The 18,510-nt window shown below is 41.3% G+C and overlaps 3 protein-coding genes across 6 annotated transcripts in view; 2 read left to right on the top strand and 1 right to left on the bottom strand.

Moving 5' to 3' along the window:
* C1QBP (complement component 1, q subcomponent binding protein) overlaps positions 1 to 517 on the top strand; it is a 7,346-nt gene extending 6,829 nt beyond the window's left edge. The window contains exon 6 of the mRNA XM_008573461.1: positions 131 to 517. Coding sequence (XP_008571683.1) covers positions 131 to 280 — 150 coding nt within the window. The 3' untranslated portion in view covers positions 281 to 517. The remainder of the gene's footprint in view (positions 1 to 130) is intronic.
* RPAIN (RPA interacting protein) overlaps positions 1 to 8,467 on the bottom strand; it is a 20,854-nt gene extending 12,387 nt beyond the window's left edge. The window contains exons 1-7 of one of the 3 annotated variants that reach the window (XM_008573452.1): positions 8,284 to 8,429; positions 7,012 to 7,182; positions 5,232 to 5,292; positions 3,218 to 3,329; positions 3,005 to 3,068; positions 1,630 to 1,770; positions 578 to 715 (exon numbers count right to left, since the gene is read on the bottom strand). In XM_008573452.1, coding sequence (XP_008571674.1) covers positions 686 to 715; positions 1,630 to 1,770; positions 3,005 to 3,068; positions 3,218 to 3,329; positions 5,232 to 5,292; positions 7,012 to 7,182; positions 8,284 to 8,364 — 660 coding nt within the window. In that variant the 5' untranslated portion in view covers positions 8,365 to 8,429 and the 3' untranslated portion in view covers positions 578 to 685. Of the gene's footprint in view, positions 1 to 577; positions 716 to 1,629; positions 1,771 to 3,004; positions 3,069 to 3,217; positions 3,330 to 5,231; positions 5,293 to 7,011; positions 7,183 to 8,283 lie in introns of those variants that run through there. The other 2 variants (XM_008573453.1, XM_008573454.1) reach the window with 2 other exon arrangements.
* Positions 8,468 to 8,867: 400 nt separating this feature from the next.
* NUP88 (nucleoporin 88kDa) overlaps positions 8,868 to 18,510 on the top strand; it is a 32,829-nt gene continuing 23,186 nt past the window's right edge. Inside the window, exons 1-4 of one of the 2 annotated variants that reach the window (XM_008573445.1) lie at positions 8,868 to 9,257; positions 11,903 to 12,072; positions 13,346 to 13,471; positions 16,610 to 16,696. In XM_008573445.1, the coding sequence (XP_008571667.1) occupies positions 8,958 to 9,257; positions 11,903 to 12,072; positions 13,346 to 13,471; positions 16,610 to 16,696 (683 nt within the window). In that variant the 5' untranslated portion in view covers positions 8,868 to 8,957. The remainder of the gene's footprint in view (positions 9,258 to 11,902; positions 12,073 to 13,345; positions 13,472 to 16,609; positions 16,697 to 18,510) is intronic. The other variant, XM_008573446.1, reaches the window with a different exon arrangement.

The raw sequence follows: 18,510 nt of genomic DNA, 5'->3' as shown, positions 1-18,510 counted from the left end.
GGGGGGGGGGGGGGGGGGGGGGGTTCTCCTGGGCCTTGCAGGGGAGGGTCCTAATTCAAAGAGAGAAAGTATTTTAATTAGCATTGCAGGTTGTCTTTTTTTTTTTTAAACTAGTAAATATTCTTTGTAGGCCTTGTATGACCACCTAATGGATTTCCTTGCGGACCGAGGGGTGGACAACACGTTTGCGGATGAGTTGGTGGAACTCAGTACAGCCCTGGAGCACCAGGAGTACATTACTTTTCTTGAAGACCTCAAAGGTTTTGTTAAGAGCCAATAGAGCAGGCAGTGAAAAGCCTTGATTTTATGGCAGGCTTTCGCCAGTGAACAAAACCTGCTCTGAAGTCAGACACATAATGCTTTGAAATGGTTATCATCCTAACATCATGGGAAAAATACCAGATTTAAATTATTTCTGCTGCAGTCATTTACTATTCATTTGCTTTTTCTGTACAAATCTCTTCTAGGTTTTTGTATAATATAATGATGGACAATAAAATTGGTTTGTCTCCCCCAAGGTAGTTTGTCTTTTCTATTCCTTCCTCTTCAACCTGCACCACAGAACACCAAGAGCAGAAATGTTTGAAGTTTTAATGCAAGATATAAAGATTTGTATATATAAGGCCTTTCTCAGAGGGAATGAGTTGCTGTCACCCGAGAAGAATGATGTGAGTCCAGGCTGGCTCTAGAGGATCACGGCCCAAGTATCACAAGCCTGGATTTAAATAGAAGAATAAGTTAGCTTAAATTGTATGAAAGTTATCATGGTTAAAGTTGTAATCAATAAATGACATTTATGCTGCAATTAGAATCCTACACACGAGATGATGCCAAAATAAGCAGAATTATATACCTTATGGAAGAAACCATAAAGGTGAAGTGCTGGCTGTGTTACTAGTCAATACTGCTTATGAGAAAAATGACCCCTACCGGTAAACTGCATTTGGAATGAAAGGGCCAAGAAGGAACTCTAAATACTCAATAGGAAGCCATGGCTTTGGACTTCCCGAAGTACAGTGTGCTCATAATCCCAAAGTTCCCCTTGTCTAGGACCTGGAAGCTATAATAATATATTATCATTATTATATTACCTTGATTATTATGAGATACTGGTTCCAATGCACACCTTCTAAGACAGGTGACTCCCATACCCACTTGTGTGGCCCTGTCCATCACACCTGAGTTGTCACTCGGGGGGTAGAGACTAACCCTTGGACCTCTGTGAAGACATGCTGAGACAAATCTGATGCTGCCCTGCTGTGCTTCCTGTCCTGTATCCTTCCACAAAAGTGGTGCCAGGGTGGCCACTCTGGGTCTTAGGACTAGGAATTGACCAGCTAAATCCAAGACCCTGGCTGCTGATCTAACAAGAACAGGCAGTGCAGCCAGGCCTCCTAATTCCCAGACAATGCTCCTGCCATGATCCTACACTGCCTCTTCCCTTACCCTTTCAGGAAATGACTCGTCTGTTAGTGGAAATGGCTTGTGACCTTCACTTTTATATGCAAGTAAGTTCCTCAGAAAATAAACTGCATTAAACCTGTTTCTAAGCCATATTTCTACCAAGGTGGGAATAAAAACAACCACTGACCTACTCTTGCCATTGACTGGGTCTCATGATAGGCTTACCAGACAGCTCATGAGAAGACTGGACGTTTCTTCTGTTTCTTCAGTGACTGAAAATTCAGGTGTGTAGGAACAATGTGCACTGTGCTCATTTATGCTATTCTCTAAGCAGGCACGAAGCTTCTGCTCTGTCAACTCTGGAGACTAAAAAATAAGTTCAACCACAACCTAATTTTAGTTGCTTGATAGTCAACAGGTTGAAAGTCCTGGTTCCCCATATCAACCAAAAAAGCTCTGGTTTGCTCTGATGGCTTGATTCCCTGGAGCTTCAAAGATACTCTTAGGCTTATAATTGTGCTAAGATCTCTTATGCAATCTCCATTTAACCACCTCTCTGGATTAACCAATGCTCTCCATACACACTGATTGCTGCTCATGGCATGAAGAACACTCAGAGCTACTAGGCTCCTTCCTAGCCTCCCTTTGCTTCTGACCCGACCAGCCAAGTATATCCTTACCAAGAATCAGCAGTTTGCTCCCAAATTTGCTTGTGCTAATTGAACTTGCTAATTACTGTAACTCAGTAATTTAATTACATATTATGTAAACCAATGATATAGGAAGTGAAAATGAAGTTTTATTTTTGTGATAATAAGTGGAAAGTTTAGGAAACACTCAAAAAGATCAGTTGCTTTGGGGAAAAAAAAGAGCTGTTGAATTAGGTAAAAGATGGGGAGGAAAAATCCTAAAGTTTCTTGATCCACTTTATAGAAATAAAACTGAAACCTCCAGACTATGAATTACAGGAGTTGTTTATGTAAAAAAGAGGACTACACACTACAGCCAGCAGAGCCCCACTCAAAGATTGGCAAATACATTTATATGTTTGAAACTTACTGTAAAATGTTTCATTTTCATAATTTGCCATTTTAACCAACTGCTCAATTAACTGGGAAACTTGCAGTACCCATCATGTCAGATAAGAGGGTTCCTTCTCTATTTTAAAGTCACTGAAGCTTAAATCCTGAACACAGGTGTGTCTTCATATATGAAAAATTTTTATGGAGGGTCAGATACAGGTGTTTTCATTCCTAAACTGGGATCTCTATGAAAATCCTAAGCAGTGGTGAGTCTTCAGGGGATAATAGCCCAGCTCTGTAGTGTTTGTCAATTTCAGATTCTGAACACAGATTCTGAGTGTAAGGACGTTGGAAAACAGATCACTTTAGACTCAGCAGGGTGGGCCTGGTGCCAGAAGTAAGTGCTCAGAAAGTGTCAGCTCACCATGGCTGATCTGAAGCTACCAATGTGACATCACTGAACACGTAACTGGAAAGAGATAGGCAAAATCAGCTCCAGCCCACCACTGGAGGGTCTTCAAAAAAGTAGATATACGTGGGAAGAGGGGGCAAAAAATTCGTGTGCATGGAACACTTACATGAGATGGGATGTACAGACCACACTGACACACGATCACACCGCTTGTTATTCTCAGGTTGTACCTAGAAGCAGAATTAGGATCCCAGAGCACCATAGCCAGCAAACCTGGATCCCCAAACCTTTTTAGGCAGCAAATTTGGGAGGAAATTCCACTCACCTTGGAGTGGGGGATGGAAACTAATAATGCTGAAAAGGTTTTGAAAACTCTTACTTTGTACACACAGGGCAGATGAGGGGGTTTGCTTCCCACTCAGCCAGCATGATGCTGAGACACTTTTCATCAAACTGCAAGCTCTTCTCATACTTGCTGATGATGGACTGTTCTGCAAGGCAAAAGGCAGTTGGAGTTCTTCACCATGCTTCACCAGGGTTGCCCTGTATCCAATGCTAAGCTTCACCCTCAAAAGCTTCCTCCACACGAGGGAAAGATTTGGGCAAAACCACACTACCAATCACTGGGACTTATGGCTCTCAGGCTAGCTTCACCTTGCTGAATCCTTCCCCCTCTAATCTGCCCCCTCCAAACTGCCCCATCCTTGTGAGCATGAGATGAAGTAGGCCAAGGGCAAGGAGACAACTTTCACACACATCTCTTGGGGCCATAGGAGCAGAGATGTGGAATGTCAGGGTCCCAGGGACAAATGGAGAAAGCTGACACTGAGCACTTACTTCTGACACCACACCCACCCTGCTGAGTCTAAAGTGATCTGTTTCCCAATATCTGTACACTCAAAGTCTGTGTGTGTTCATTTGGCAAACATGCAACAGTACCTGGTAGGTGTTAGTCACATGGTGCAAAGATGAAAAGACTGCCCTGAGCTTGATGAGCTCACAGTCTAGACTTTAGGGCAGGGGTCAGCAAACTACAGTCATGCTCATTTGTTAACATAGTATCTATCACTGCTTTTCCACTACAACAGGAGAGCTGAGTGCCAGAGACCACGTGGACTACAAAGTCTAAAATATTCACTTGTCTGGCCCTTCACAGAAAGTCGGCTGACCCCTACTTTAGAATGTTCTTATGGTGAGTATAGCACAACAGAGTAAACACTTATGACCTCAGATTTTTCAACTAAATGTACCCCAAAAGAAATATTTATTGAGTCCTATGTTTCACCACTAAGATAGGTTTTGGAGTGGGGGCAGCAAATCAATTTTTAAAAAATAACTTAAGGAATTTACACTCTAACTAGAGTCAATAATAACAAGCCATAACAACTAACTTGCATAGCACTTACATTGCTATTTTATGTCCTCTATATACATTAACTTCTTCACTATTAGTATCCTTATTTCAAAGATGAAGAAACCGAGGAACAGGGAAATGAAGTGCTCTGCTCAGTGCCACACAAGTTAAAGTGGTAAAGCTAAGAGGTGAACTTGGTGGTCTGGCTCAAGAGTATGTGCTCTTGCATACCCAGGACAAGAGCCATCAATTATCGAAAGCTTTCTATACACCAGGCACTGTTGTAAGTCTTCTATACATATTACTTAAGCCTTACAACAAACTTATAGGGTAGGTCTATTATCTCTATTTTATAGATGATAAAAATGAAGTCAAGACAAGGCAATATACAATAAATGACTTAATTATACAAGGTGCTAAATTATGCACTCTACACAGTACTACAAGGAGTGAATGCTCACAAGATCCTGGGGAGTCAGTAAAGAATGGGTGGAAGAGACAGCACTTCCATTGGGTACAGAAAGGAATCTGACCATCCACTGTATCCTGTAAAGTTACATGTTTACTATTAATCTATTAATAGAGAAGCAGGATAGTAGAATAAACATGGAAACTGGATTCATACAATTGATTCTGTTTCCCAACTCCACCACTTATTTACTAGCTGTGTGACCTGTGTGAGAACACCACTTTATGTTCTGTCTAATACTATCTTACAAGGTAGTCACAAGGAGAAAACAATATTGTAGAATAAGAAGTTCTTAGCACAAAGCCTAGCACCCTAGAGACCCTTATTATTGGGAAGACAGCAGAGACTTCTGGACACTTGGCTGAAGATGGAGGTAGAGCAGGGGGAGTTAAGAACTAATTCTGTCAGGTGGTTAGATAGCAGCCTCGTAATACGAAGGTCACAGGTTCAGATCCCCATACTGGCCAGCCAAAAAAAAAAAAAAAAGGAACTAGTGCCGATCCTAGGAAAGGTCAGCATTAGAGTAGCTAAGTACTTGTATGGTTAGAACGAACTACTCCCAGGTGTTACCTTGGTCAATCAGCTCCTGTTGGATTTCCTCCAGCACAGCCAGATTCACCTGCTCCTCCAACTGCAAAAGAAAGTAGAGTCATCAGAAGTTTGAAGTATTAATCAGCCACCAAGCCCCACAGCGATTTGTACTTGGAGAATGGCTTGAAGAACCCAGATTTACGTAACAAAATCCATCCAGTCCTCCTGCAGAATATGCTGACAATGGAGTAGTGTGGTCATGCCAAGAAGTCATCAATACATGATCAAACTACCCAGTGACAAAATAAAAGCAACAAATGTGGGGGAGAGAGTATAGGGTAGGAGTTAAGTACATATTCTTCCAAGGCTATGTCACCACGGGAAAGTTCCTGCTTTGGATTGATATCCTCTCAAAACTTAGTCCCCTCTGTGACAGTGTAAAGAGGGTGGAAAATCCTATTCTGGTAATTGAAAGGTGGGGCCTTAAAGAGGTGATTAGATTCTGAGGACCATGCTGTAGTGAATGGATTAATAATGGTGGTCAGGGGTGTGGTTCTAAGGGCTTTAAAAAGACAGCACGTGACAATCTCTCTCTCTGCTCTGCCCTTCTCAGCATGTGACACCCTGCATTGCTGTAGGGTCACCTCACCAGAAATGTTCCCTGGACTTTGGACTTCCGAGCCTCAGAAACTGTAAGCAATAAATTTCACTTTCTTGCAATCTATCCAATTGCAGGTTATTTTGTTATAAGCCACAGAAACGGACTAATACAGTTCCTATTCTCTATAAACCTGTTTTGGCCTCTGTAAAGTGGGAATAAAGCCTACCTGAGGGGGTTATTGTGAGCAATAATTGTGGTGATGTAAGGCAAACATTTGGCATACTATAGGACAAACAGAAGCCACTGAATAATGCATCATTTTTTTTTTTTTTTTTTGTCTTTTTTCGTGACCGGCAACGGATCGCAACCCTCAGTGTTGCTCCCGCACCTCGCTCAGCCAGTGAGCGGCCGGTCTGTATGTGGGATCCGAACCCTCGGTGGGAGCGCCGCCGCGCTTCCCAAGCGGCGCACTGTAGCAGTGCGCCACCAGGCCGGCCCCATCATTTTAATATAGTGCCTTGATGGTTTCAAAGCAGTTTTTCCCACGTTTTCTTACATAGTCCTCACAATGCTGATAACATGATTTTCAATCCAGTGTTCTTCCTGATACACTGTAAATAGTTTCTTATCCGTATCCAACTTCCAACTCTGGCTGAGATTAGAATTGGAAAGTTCCTGGAGACCTTTTTAAAAAGAGAGATTCAAAGACAAAAAAAGAAAAGAGAGAGAGAGAGATTCCTAGCCCATACCTACTGAATCAAAATTTCCAAGGGTGGAGGCAAGAAATGGAATTTCTTTTAGTTTCGTAAGTGTTTATGTTGCAATGATGCAGCAGGTTTACAGTCTGTATTTAGGAACAATTCATCTAGAAGAGTCTAACATTAAAGGCAGAAGAGCCTGGGTTAAAGGCAGTTAGAATTCTAATTGAGGGCCGGCCCCGTGGCTCACTCGGGAGAGTGCGGTGCTGACAACACCAAGGCCACGGGTTCGGATCCTATATAGGGATGGCCGGTTTGCTCACTGGGTGAGCGTGGTGCTGACAACACCAAGTCAAGGGTTAAGATCCCCTTACCAGTCATCTTTAAAAAAAAAAAGAATTCTAATTGAGGGCTGGGAGGGCAGGTAAGTTTAGAGGACTTGGGTAAACAGGTACAAAGAGGACACTAGGAGTTCTTGACGGTGTAGCCCTCTCTCTGAAAACTGATATCCCAGCCTGACCTGAACCAAGGCCTCTGGACAGTTCTCCTCTGCTTGCAAAGCATTCCACTCCTCTTCCATCACCTCCTGCACTAGAAAGGTCTTCTGAGCTCTCCCTGGCATATTGCCCCCAGCCTGGCGGTACTTGGTCAGGAGCCTGTCCCGGCTGTTCCTCATTCTCTCCAGGCATCCCTTGGAAAAAGGAGCAAGACAGGGGTGGGGAGGAGAGAAGAGTGGTTCCATGAAAAAAAACCAACTCTTAAATTAGTTGGTAAAAACATTAAAGGATAGTTACAGACACAAAATTTCAACTATAATCCTAACTACTGTTATTTTTGCATATTCCTTTCCAGTCCCTATCCACACGTAGATAAGTAAAATTACAATGCTTCGTTCATGTATTCCCAGATCGCCATATTTCATATTCTGTCTTCAGTGCCGACTTCCTTAATGGTTGTGTGCGTAATATCACAGCATTCATTGTCCTATTACAGAACCTTTAGATTGCTTCCAAATTCTTGCTACTTTAGATATGACTGTGGAAACGGCCTTTCTGTACAACGTGTTTCTCAGCTTAGGGTGATTTTGTCCCCTAGGGGACATTTGGCAATGCTTGAAGACATTTTTGGTTTTCACACTTCTATTTGTAGGACTGCTGGCATCTAGTGGGTGGAGGCCAAGGGAGCTGCTACACACTCTACAATGTACAGAGCAACCCTCCACAACAAAGAATTATCTCCCTCAGATTATTCTCCTGGGATATATCCACTACTTTAGATTTAGAGATTCCCGAAGAGATAGGCAATGTTTCTTACTAGAAAACATGTTGAGTTCAGAAGAGGCCAGAACTGAGGTGGGACATAACTTTACTAAGACTTAGTGACTGAGCCTCAGTTTACTCCTGCCTAGAACAGAAATCACTTCTACCTCACATGACGTACGTACACAAAGTGCGTCTCTCGGTGCCCACCTGCCCAACAGTAGGCAGAGATGCAGAAGGTGCGGTCATGACCACACTTCAAGTTTGAAACAAACACGAATCCAAAAACAAGGCTTCCTGGGGATGAGCTGACCCGTTCCAATTCCAAGCCCAGGAAACCAAACACTCCGGGAGGCGGCGGGGCAGTGGCAGGACCCAGACCTACAGACAGGGAGCCCTGGTTCGAGGTGCGCCTCCACCGGCCAGCCGCTCCTGGCTCCCGCCTCACAGAGCAGGGCTGAGCCGAGGGCACGGAGGACAGCGGTCCCTGGGGTGGGCTGGGGCAGCCATCACGGCCCAAGACCCACACTAACCTGCCTGAAAGCCTCTTTCCAAGGCGGCGAGCCCACGAGTTTGTACCGTGAGCGGTGCCGAGATCCTGACGGCTCAGCCATCTCTTCTTGGTGGACGTCGCCGATAAAAGCCCCGGCCTTAGGGCCGCGCGCGGAACTCTGGGAGTGGTAGTTTCTAAGCGTCAATCGCGCTCAGGTCGCAAAGGATTCTTGGAAGTGTTGTCTTATCGGCCGGCCCCACACGGAGGCAGATTTGGGAAACCCAAAAAAAGAGTGGCTGAAGTAGTGACACGTGTGAGGTCAACCTAACCTGGACTGAGGTAGATAAATCTTGAGGGAAAGTTCTGGATTCCTGGGTTTACCAAGAGGGAGATGTCCAACAGGCAATTAGATACACGGTCTTTGTTACTTGCCTTCCAACAGCACCAAAGCTTTCTCTAAAGAGTCACTGTTCTGTTGACCTTCTCGTCCCGCCCCTTTCAGCTTCAGAATAAATGCTAGACTGGCGATTGGCAGTCCCCTGGCCATGCCTCTGCCTGATGGGCTGGCCTCCCCTTCACTCCGCCCCTGGCGCAGCCTCGTGCTTCCGGGCCGCCTGCTCGATAATTGGCTAAAGCAATGGACGACTGGCCGCGGATTGGCTGTTCTCAGCGGCGGGGCTGAGCAACTGAAGTGAGGGAAGCAGTCAGCCCAAGATGGCGGCTGCCGAGGGACCTGCGGGCGACGGTGAGCTGTGGCAGACTTGGCTTCCTAACCACGTCGTGTTCTTACGGCTCCGGGAGGGACTGAAAAACCAGAGTCCAGCCGAACCTGAGAAACTGGCTTCATCATTGCCTTCGTCGGCGCCGCTGCCACCACAGTTGCTGACAAGAAACCTGCTCTTCGGCCTCGGCGGAGAGCTCTTCCTATGGGACAGAGAAGGCAGCTCCTTCTTAGTCGTTCGCCTCCGGGGCCTCCGCGGCGGCGGTGAGGAGCCCTCTCTCTCCCAGTACCAGGTATGACCAGGCCGATCTTGGAAGTGACCCTCAGTCGGGATCTGAACTAGTTTATCTGCACCCTTCCCGTCTTGGATGTTTTTCATCTTCTGGTAGGTGTGTTGTTACTCAAGCTTAAGCAGACGTCCCCCTTCGCGCGGAAAAGTCCTTCTTCCATCTTACTCCCCTCTAGCAGGGCCACATAACCTTTTGAGGCCCCTGTTTCCTTATTTCGTTCCTTGGACACTGACACTGCTAGACACTGTTACACTCCAGCGGCATAAGTTCTGGAGGTCTGGGAAAAAGGGAAAGGCCATGGAATAATCAGTAAAATACCAGTGATGGATAAGTGCTCTCAAGAAAAACAGAGCAGGGTAAAGAGATAGAGAACTATGTCCTCTGTCTGTTATTAGAACTATTAGTTTTCTATCTACTAATGTAGGTCAAGAGAACCCTATGTAATGACGTGACACTCGTAAAGTAATAGGGATAATGATAACTTTCTCTTGGGGTTGCTGTGAACATCAAGTCAGATAGATTTGAAAGCGCCAAGATTCTTGCCTAACATGGAGGAGGAAAACCCCTTTTAGAAAATTAGGCCATCCCCAAGTTGGAAGGGATTTTTGTTTGCGTTTGATAAGCATGTGAAAGTGGGTTTGATCAGAAAGTAGGTATTCCGGACTTGCTGTGATCAAACATTGTTTTATGGAAATGTTTATTTGTGATAAATTGATTCTCTTCTTTTAAGAACTGAAAAAAAAAAAAAAAACTTGGCACCCGTTCTAACGTATGACATCTGTCGTATGCCACTTTTCAATTCTTGTTGGCGACAAGTGATAGGATTTTGACAAGATGCTAGTAGTGCTTTTGCAGTTTTGAAAAGAGGTCAAGAGTTTACAATGTACTCACTGTAAAATTTCAGTTAAGAATAATCATTTGTTTAGCACACAGTATTCTAATAGCAGCAAACCCTGCTACACAGCATTTGGCACAGTCTAATTTAATTCTTTATAATTATTTATTTACTCTGTCTCTTTTCAAAGCTGTAAGGACCAAGGCAGGGGCTGTGTCTGCCTTACCCATTTTTGTATGTCCAGCACTTGACAGAATGCCTGGAACAATAAGCTCTCAGTATTTATTGGTGATTGTCTGAATAACCCTCAATCCTCCAGAATCTCAAAAAATCCGAGATTGGAAAGAAAGCAGCTTATCATGAGTTGTAACTTTGAATGTTAAAAAAAAGCATGAGTAGTGACTTTAAAAACAACAACAAAAACCTAAAAACTCTGATTATTACAAATGAACTGTAATTGAATTGTATACACAGCAGAAGAAAGGTAACCTCTGTTTAGTTTGAGTTAGACTGTCAAAATCAAGTAGAAAGAATGTGGAGGTTGAGTACAGGGAAAAGAAGGAAAGAACCACTGACAAGAGAAAAAATAATTTGATTAGAATCAGCAACAGCAACTAAAAGCAACAGACTTACAGACATCAGTAGCAATTAGTAGAAGTCTCATTCATTATATTCAGAACAGTCTTGTCTAAAAGGATTTTGGCTTAGGGTGATTCTCTATACTAGGGGTCTTCATAAAGTTCATGGAAGTATTATCCTTTAATTAAGTTTTTCTACAAACTTTTTGAAGTACCATTGTACATAGGGTAAACAGTACCTCATCAGTCTCATGGTTTATTACCAAAAGTAGAAAGAAAAGAAAATGGGAATTTGAAATAGTCATGAGAGAAGAAGAAGGAAGTACCAATAGCAGAAGGGAATTATTTTGATGACATGGGATGCTAAGACAAACAGCTCATCAGAACCCCCTGAAAATATCACTGTTTCATATTAAGTCTGTATAGGTAAAGCAGCAGTCTGCTGACTGTAGAAGCTCTTGAAGTCATTCTTTATTTTATTGTACTGTTTATAATATAGTAATTGCCATTTATTAATACTTCCGAGTTCATATAGCTAATCACTGAGCATCTATTGAGAATCAGCAATATGCCAGATTACAGAGAGGAAAGACATGGATCATAGTCAGTAGTGTGGGATGAGCAAGTAAAAAGGACAATTAGAATGCAGGGTGATAGGAACTATAATAAAATTATCTAGAGTGTGCTATAGAGGTACAGAAAAGATGTATAATTTATTCCTGGCCAGAAGATCAGGGATATTTTCTTGGAGAGAAAGTTCATAGAAGCTGAGTCTCCAACAATGTGTAAGTCTTGTTAGCCAGCTAAAAAAGAAAAACAAGGGCTTTGTAGGAAGAGGAACAATGTGCAAAGACACAGAGTCATAGCAAAGTGTGATGATTTCTCAGAAGTACAAGTTAATCTGATTGGAGTGTGAAGTCCAGGTGAAGAATGGTGGAGAGTTGAGACTGGAGTGGTAAGCTAGAGCTTAGTCATAAAAAGGAAAATTAGGTGTAGTAGTCTCTATTTATCAAGGTAGTGAAATCTGATGCATTTTATATAATATTCCACTCTAAATGATTAAAAATATTTCATCAGTTAATGGCCCATGTTAGTACTTATCCAGAATGCTTCATTATTCTATAATTACCTTAAAATTATAGAAAACTGAAACATTAGTGTGATTTCAAGTAACTGCCACATACATACATTTACATTAAAATTAACTATTTTGACCAGTTTGTTTTAATTTCCAGAGATTGCTTTGCATAAATCCACCTCTGTTTGAAATCTGTCAAGTCTTGTTAAGTCCGACACAACATCATGTAGCACTTATAGGAATAAAAGGACTTATGGTATTAGAATTACCTAAAAGATGGGGGAAGAATTCTGAATTTGAGGGTGGAAAATCAACAGTGAATTGTAGGTAAGTTGTATTTTCATTTAGTGTTTATCTGTATAATTTGTAATTTATACAGAAAATTGTTCAAGACCAGTGGTTCTGAAAATATTTTTAGTATACTATTAAAACATTAAAGCACTCCACATGGTCTACAGACTGACTTCTTGTGATATTAATGTTTATAGTATATATGTGACTGTACTTTTATTCCGCCTGAATTATCACATTGCTGTCCCATTGGATGTTAGGTTATTCTTTCAATTAGGTAGAAATAAAATTTTTTTAAAGGCAGTAATTTTCTGTGAGCCAGAAGTTTGCTCAGAACTTTATCTAGATTTTATTTTTATATAATGTTTTAAAATTACAGAAAAGTGAGTCTAAAAGATCTACGGAAAAGAATATAAGGTAGAAACCCACCTTTAGCTTCATAAATTGTGAGTTGAGTCCCCTTAAGCTGTTTATTTTCTAAATTCCTAAGTTATTTTCAAAATAGTGATGATAGGGGCCAGCCCGGTGGCGCACTGGAGAGTGCGCCGCTTGGGAGCGCGGCGGCGCTCCCACCAAGGGTTCGGATCCCATGTGGAGACCGGTTCCCGCTCACTGGCTGAGCGCGGTGCGGGCGCAACACCGAGGGTTGCGATCCCGTTACCGGTCAGTAAAAAAGACAAAAAGGAAGAAAAAAGTAGTGATGATAGTATCTGTCCTTGTAGTTTCCTTACAAGTTGGCAAAAGGATGAAAAGATACTGTATCTAAAAGCACTTGTAAAGTATTACATAAAATACACTACAATTTAGAAAATATTTTTCTTTTGATTTCTTGATATTGATTGAATAGATGGCTTTGAATGCTCTCTCAGCAAGATTTAAGAGAAAGAAATTTGAAGGAAAGAAAAGCAAAGAATGTTAAAGTTCTATAAAATGTTTTAGAAAATTGTTATCTTTGTTTTAGTACCACTCCAATTGCTGAGAGATTTTTCACCAGTTCTACCTCTCTGACCGGTCAGTAAAACAGACAAAAAGGAAGAAAAAAGTAGTGATGATAGTATCTGTCCTTGTAGTTTCCTTACAAGTTGGCAAAAGGATGAAAAGATACTGTATCTAAAAGCACTTGTAAAGTATTACATAAAATACACTACAATTTAGAAAATATTTTTCTTTTGATTTCTTGATATTGATTGAATAGATGGCTTTGAATGCTCTCTCAGCAAGATTTAAGAGAAAGAAATTTGAAGGAAAGAAAAGCAAAGAATGTTAAAGTTCTATAAAATGTTTTAGAAAATTGTTATCTTTGTTTTAGTACCACTCCAATTGCTGAGAGATTTTTCACCAGTTCTACCTCTCTGACTCTGAAGCATGCTGCCTGGTATCCAAGTGAAATGCTGGATCCCCATATAGTGCTGTTAACATCAGATAATGTAATAAGGTAAATTTTATTTTTAACTCGCTTGTAGTTTATGAATGAGAAGGTTGTATTCCTGTTTGCCAATTAACAGCTCAAGGTAGCACTAAAAGAGTCACTGAATGTCGGAATGCTTTCATCTGATGGCTATTGTAACCCATTCTCAATCGTAAAAATTGCCTAACTGCTCTAACTTACATGCTTTAATTACTGCACTTACTTCTCAACTAGTCTTTCTGCCTCTAGTCTTTCCTTTCCTAGTCTTACCTGTAAGTATTGTTAGAGTAATCTTCCCAAAACTCTTCATCATGTCACCCTTTTGATGATAAAATGTAGTATAGGGGAAAGAATATAAATGGAAATTGAGAGATTTGAATTCTTGTCCCAATGTCACTTCCCTTATCTCTGAGATCTTGAACTTCCTTTTAGTGGAAGTGCCTCAGTTTCTAATCTGTTTCTAGTAAGCAGGTTTGATTTGATATTTCTAAAGCCCCTTCCAGCTTTGCACTCTATAATTAAATGCCCTAATCCTACTTAGATTTCTGTTATATCAGTTAGCTTTCTGGATCTGTCTTATGTAAAAAGTTTATTGGAAGGACTCAACTCAACAGAGGTACAAATATATCAAGTTTTATTTTTCCTAATCACTGTTTTTAATTGTGCTCTATCAAATCTTCCTTCCCCGCTGAATGGTTGATTCCTAAATAGCATCTTATATAGATCTCATAGCTTTCTGGTTGCTTTTAGTTAAAACTTAGTGTGTCGGGCTGGCCCAGGGCTCACTTGGGAGAGTGTGGTGCTGACAACACCAAGGCCATGGGTTCGGATCCCTATGTAGGGATGGCCGGTTAGCTAACTGGGTGAGTGTGGTGCTGAGAACACCAAGTCAAGGGTTAAGATCCCCTCGCTGGTCATCTTTAAACAAAAAAAAAAAAAACTTAGCGTGTCCCATGGGTTCGGATCCCTATGTAGGGATGGCCGGTTAGCTAACTGGGTGAGTGTGGTGCTGATAACACCAAGTCAAGGGTTAAGATCCCCTCGCTGGTCATCTTTAAAAAAAAAAAAAAAACTTAGCGTGTACAGTTTAAAACTCTGATCTCAAATCCATTTCAGAACAATATCCTGGCCTTGTCATAGGTCAGACCTGTGTCTTGAGGGATCTGAAAGGAGTGGAGAGCATGTAGTCTGCTCTTTCACTCTTTCTCTATCCCAGCACTTTGGAGTATAGGGTGAAGTGTAAGGAGTGGGGCTGCCTCCTCCTTCCTCTGATTTTGATACTAATCAAAGAATAGGGGTAGGGAGGGTGGGATAGGTGAGGCAGAGATCTTACCTAACTGGTTGTCTGTCAGTGATGGGAAGGTATGCCTGATCTTGATTTAATCTAGTTCTGTGTGCTGCTAGTAACTTCTGTTAATGTGGTAGTCTCTGCACAGATGGTGTGTGTGTGTGTTGAGGGGCAGTGTTTAAACTTTCAGCTCCCTTCATCACTGAGGAGCCCTGTTATCTTATGGCTCCTGGCAGCAATCCATGCCCTGAACACTCTCTCAAGATGGAGTATTGCCAAATTTGATATCTCCTACCTTCTCACCTAACTGTTGTAGACTTTCATATAGAGCCATGGTTATTGCCAAGGTCCTCTTCCAAGGGCTTCAGAGAACTGGGCAAACTGTACCATAGTCCTTTCTTATGCTGCTGTAGCATACCTCCTTCAGAAATTCTCAGATAAAAAATAGATACCATGTCCCTAGACTCTAGGATAAGATATCTCAGATTCGTTCAAGAATTTCTGTACTTTGGTGGCCTATAGTCTTCTGCAGTACATCTAGCATTCAGCTAGGACATGAGGCACCAATTTCCCTTATCACAGATTATCTCCAAATCTGGCTGAGTGTTTCTCCTAGAGCCTTCCCTGCCCACCCATTTGGCTTTGGAGTTGGGGATAAAGAAAGGTGGAAAGAAAAACCCTCCCATTACAAACACTGTGGTGTACTCCTAAGGACTCTTTGACATCCTCTCTTCTTAGTCTTCCTTTTATATATGCTGGAAAAGGAGATGGTAGAGAGAGAGCATAGGTCCAGTTCTTTTTCAGTAAGCCCTATGGGAGGTATCTAATCCCAAATATTGAAGGTTCGTTTTAAAATATAGGGTACTTAACACTTCTGTGTTCCTAAGTTTTGGACTCTGTTGACAATTTCAGGGTAAAAGGAAGTTTTCACTCAATGCCCTGTTGTACTTTTTCTTTCACTATTCCCCAACACAATAGTATTTATGTGTATTTTGAAGTCAGTAATGTTTGTAGGAAGACCACAATAAATGTATAATCAGTTGGATCAAATTATCATTAAAAACATTTATTAAATACTTAAGTGATATTTTATTGATAATGAAACAAACCAAGTTTAAAACTTCTTATCAGGGTCAGACAAAATAAGTTATTAATTTGGTGAAGACTTTATAAAGAAACATTGGATTTCTAATGACATTATTGGCTTTTTGGAAATTCATTCCCCTTTTAACACTAGCCATATATGCTATGAAATATAAGTTACTTTAAGTTAAATATGATTTTAGTAGAAAGATTACAGTTTTATACTTTCCCTTGAGAAAATATGGATGACATGATATTGGGTCTTTATATAACAAAACATGTATGGATTGCAGGCTAATGTCACTCGCTCTGCTGGCCAGTTGGTATATGGAGAAGAGTAAGATATGGTTCCTTCTCTTGTAGATTTGGGTCTAACAGGCAGAGACAGATGGGTGTAATTGAAGGGAAGTGGGAGCTGGCAAGCTGGGGGCAGTAGTAGATGACTGGACAAGGTGAGTATGGCTGAGGGCTCAGGATGGAAGAGACAGAGGGTGCAGTGGTATGGATTAGGCTGCTAGAGAATTTTGGAAAGGATAGAAAACATTTCTCTAGGCCCCAAGGGAAACTCCCTCTTATGTAGTTAAAGAATAAATGAAGTGGGCTGCTTTGTCAGCAACAGCAAGCTCTTTGACAAATAAATGGTTGTGATAACTGGTAGGAAAATTCTCAGTTAAGAACTGACTAATGGAGAGGAGAGTGCAATTTGGGAAAATGAAAGAATTTTTTTTTCCCCCTGCACTGGGAATGAAATGAAAGAATTTTAAGTGCTGGTTTTCTTCTCATTTGATTGCCAGAATTTACTCTCTGCGTGAGCCCCAGACACCCACTAAAGTGATTGTCCTTTCAGAAGCAGAAGAAGAAAGCCTAATACTTAATAAAGGGTAAGTTTTTATTTGTGTCATGACATGTTTTTTAAAATTATTTTATTGGGATTATAAATGCAATTTTATCAGAGAGTGCAAGGTTTTCCAGAGGTGAGTTTAGCATGCTTTTGGTAATATGAGAAGTAAGCAAAAATTGACAATAAGTAACAGGAAGTGAATAAGTAACAAGAAGTTACAAATCTGAATGTCACTATAACTACTAGCTTGATCTGTGTATTTGCCAGTTTCTGTTGCTTATAACAAAATACTTGAAACTGGGTGATTTATAAGAAAACAAAATTTATTGCTTACAGTTTCAGAGGCTAGGAAGTGCAAAGTCAAGGGAACACATCTGGAGGAAGGCTTTCTTTGCTGGTGACTTCAGTGACATCAGGGTATCACATTGCAAAAATGGTAGAGCAGAGAGTAACTTCATCATTCAGTCTTTTTAAAGCCCTCAGAACCAAAACCCTGACCACCATTATTAATCCATTTACTACTGCACAATCCTACAATCTTACAATCCAATCACCTCTTCAAGGCTCCACCTTTCAAATACCATAATAGGATTTCCCACCCTCTTAACAGTCACACTGGGGGCTAAGTTTCTAATACATAAAATTTAGGGAACACAATTCAAGCTTCAGTGAGTTTTGGGGAGACATAATTCAATCCACTACAATCTATTTTCAAGAGAGTTTTAAATGTGAGTGGCAGAAACTGATTCCCTATTGTAATGTGGATAAGAGAATACATTGTAAAATGACAAAATATAGAAAAAGGTGAAAGGTGACAGTGTTGGGCTAGAGGTCTACCAGCTATTCACTCAACGTGGATAAGGGAGATTCTGAACTCTCAGACCAGCATCTAGTGTCCCAGAACCTGGAGTGGAACATAGATAGCCCTTCTGATTCTCCCGTGACCATGGCTTCTTTTATGTTTTCTTACCCACTACAGGGACAAGTTCCTGGCTACTTTGATCACTAACAGAATCACCCTTTGAACTCACAAACCCTATTCCTCTGGCCTCCTGATCAGTCTTTCTGGTGATTACCATACATGATCACCCACAGTGTGTGCATGTGGAGTGAAGCTTTTAGTAGCAATATTCCTGGAAGTTCCATTTAGTTATTTTCATGTCTCTGTGGTGGTCAAATCTAATAGTCTTGTTTATTTTTTGTTATTCTAACCTTTATTCCTTGAATATTTTATACATAGCTATTATGTATTTGACAATTTTAATATCTGAAATCCTGGGGAGAATCTAAATCAGTATTTATTCTTTCTCCTGATCTGCAGTCATGGTGGTTTCCTTATGATTGTTGGTCTCTAACTGTGAACTTATATGTACGTAATCTTAATGTTTGAGAATATCAAGAACCTGAATTGGGGTGTGTTCTTCCAAAGAGCATTTGCTTCTGCTAGGAACTAAGGGTTGCCATTGACCTGGGACCACTTTAATTCTCTTCGACAGTTCCAGAACTGTAAGTTTCAGTTAAATGATGTGAATATCTTACAGCACCAACTTCTTAAATCCCAGTACATTCATCTCCACAATGGGGAAATACCTGCCTTTGGGAGTTGATAGGTCCTGTTCTTAAGTGAGGGCATTTTCTCCCCTGCAACTTGTCTCATAGCTGACCAACTTCCTTAAGATGGGCACATTGTCCAGATAAGAAGCAGTAGAGCAAATCCAGTGGTTAAGAGCTTTGGCTCTGGTGTCAACACACACCTGGTTCTAATCTCTGCTCTGCCACTTGCCACCTGTGGCTTCTGGGCAGGTTTTTCTTTCTTTGCTTTTCTTTTTTTTTGGGGGGGTGGGGGGTGGAGCT

This window comes from Galeopterus variegatus, unplaced genomic scaffold, assembly GCF_000696425.1.
Source record: "Galeopterus variegatus unplaced genomic scaffold, G_variegatus-3.0.2 Scaffold923, whole genome shotgun sequence".
Taxonomy (NCBI): Eukaryota; Metazoa; Chordata; class Mammalia; order Dermoptera; family Cynocephalidae; genus Galeopterus; species Galeopterus variegatus.
This window is presented reverse-complemented; position numbering and strand designations above follow the sequence as displayed.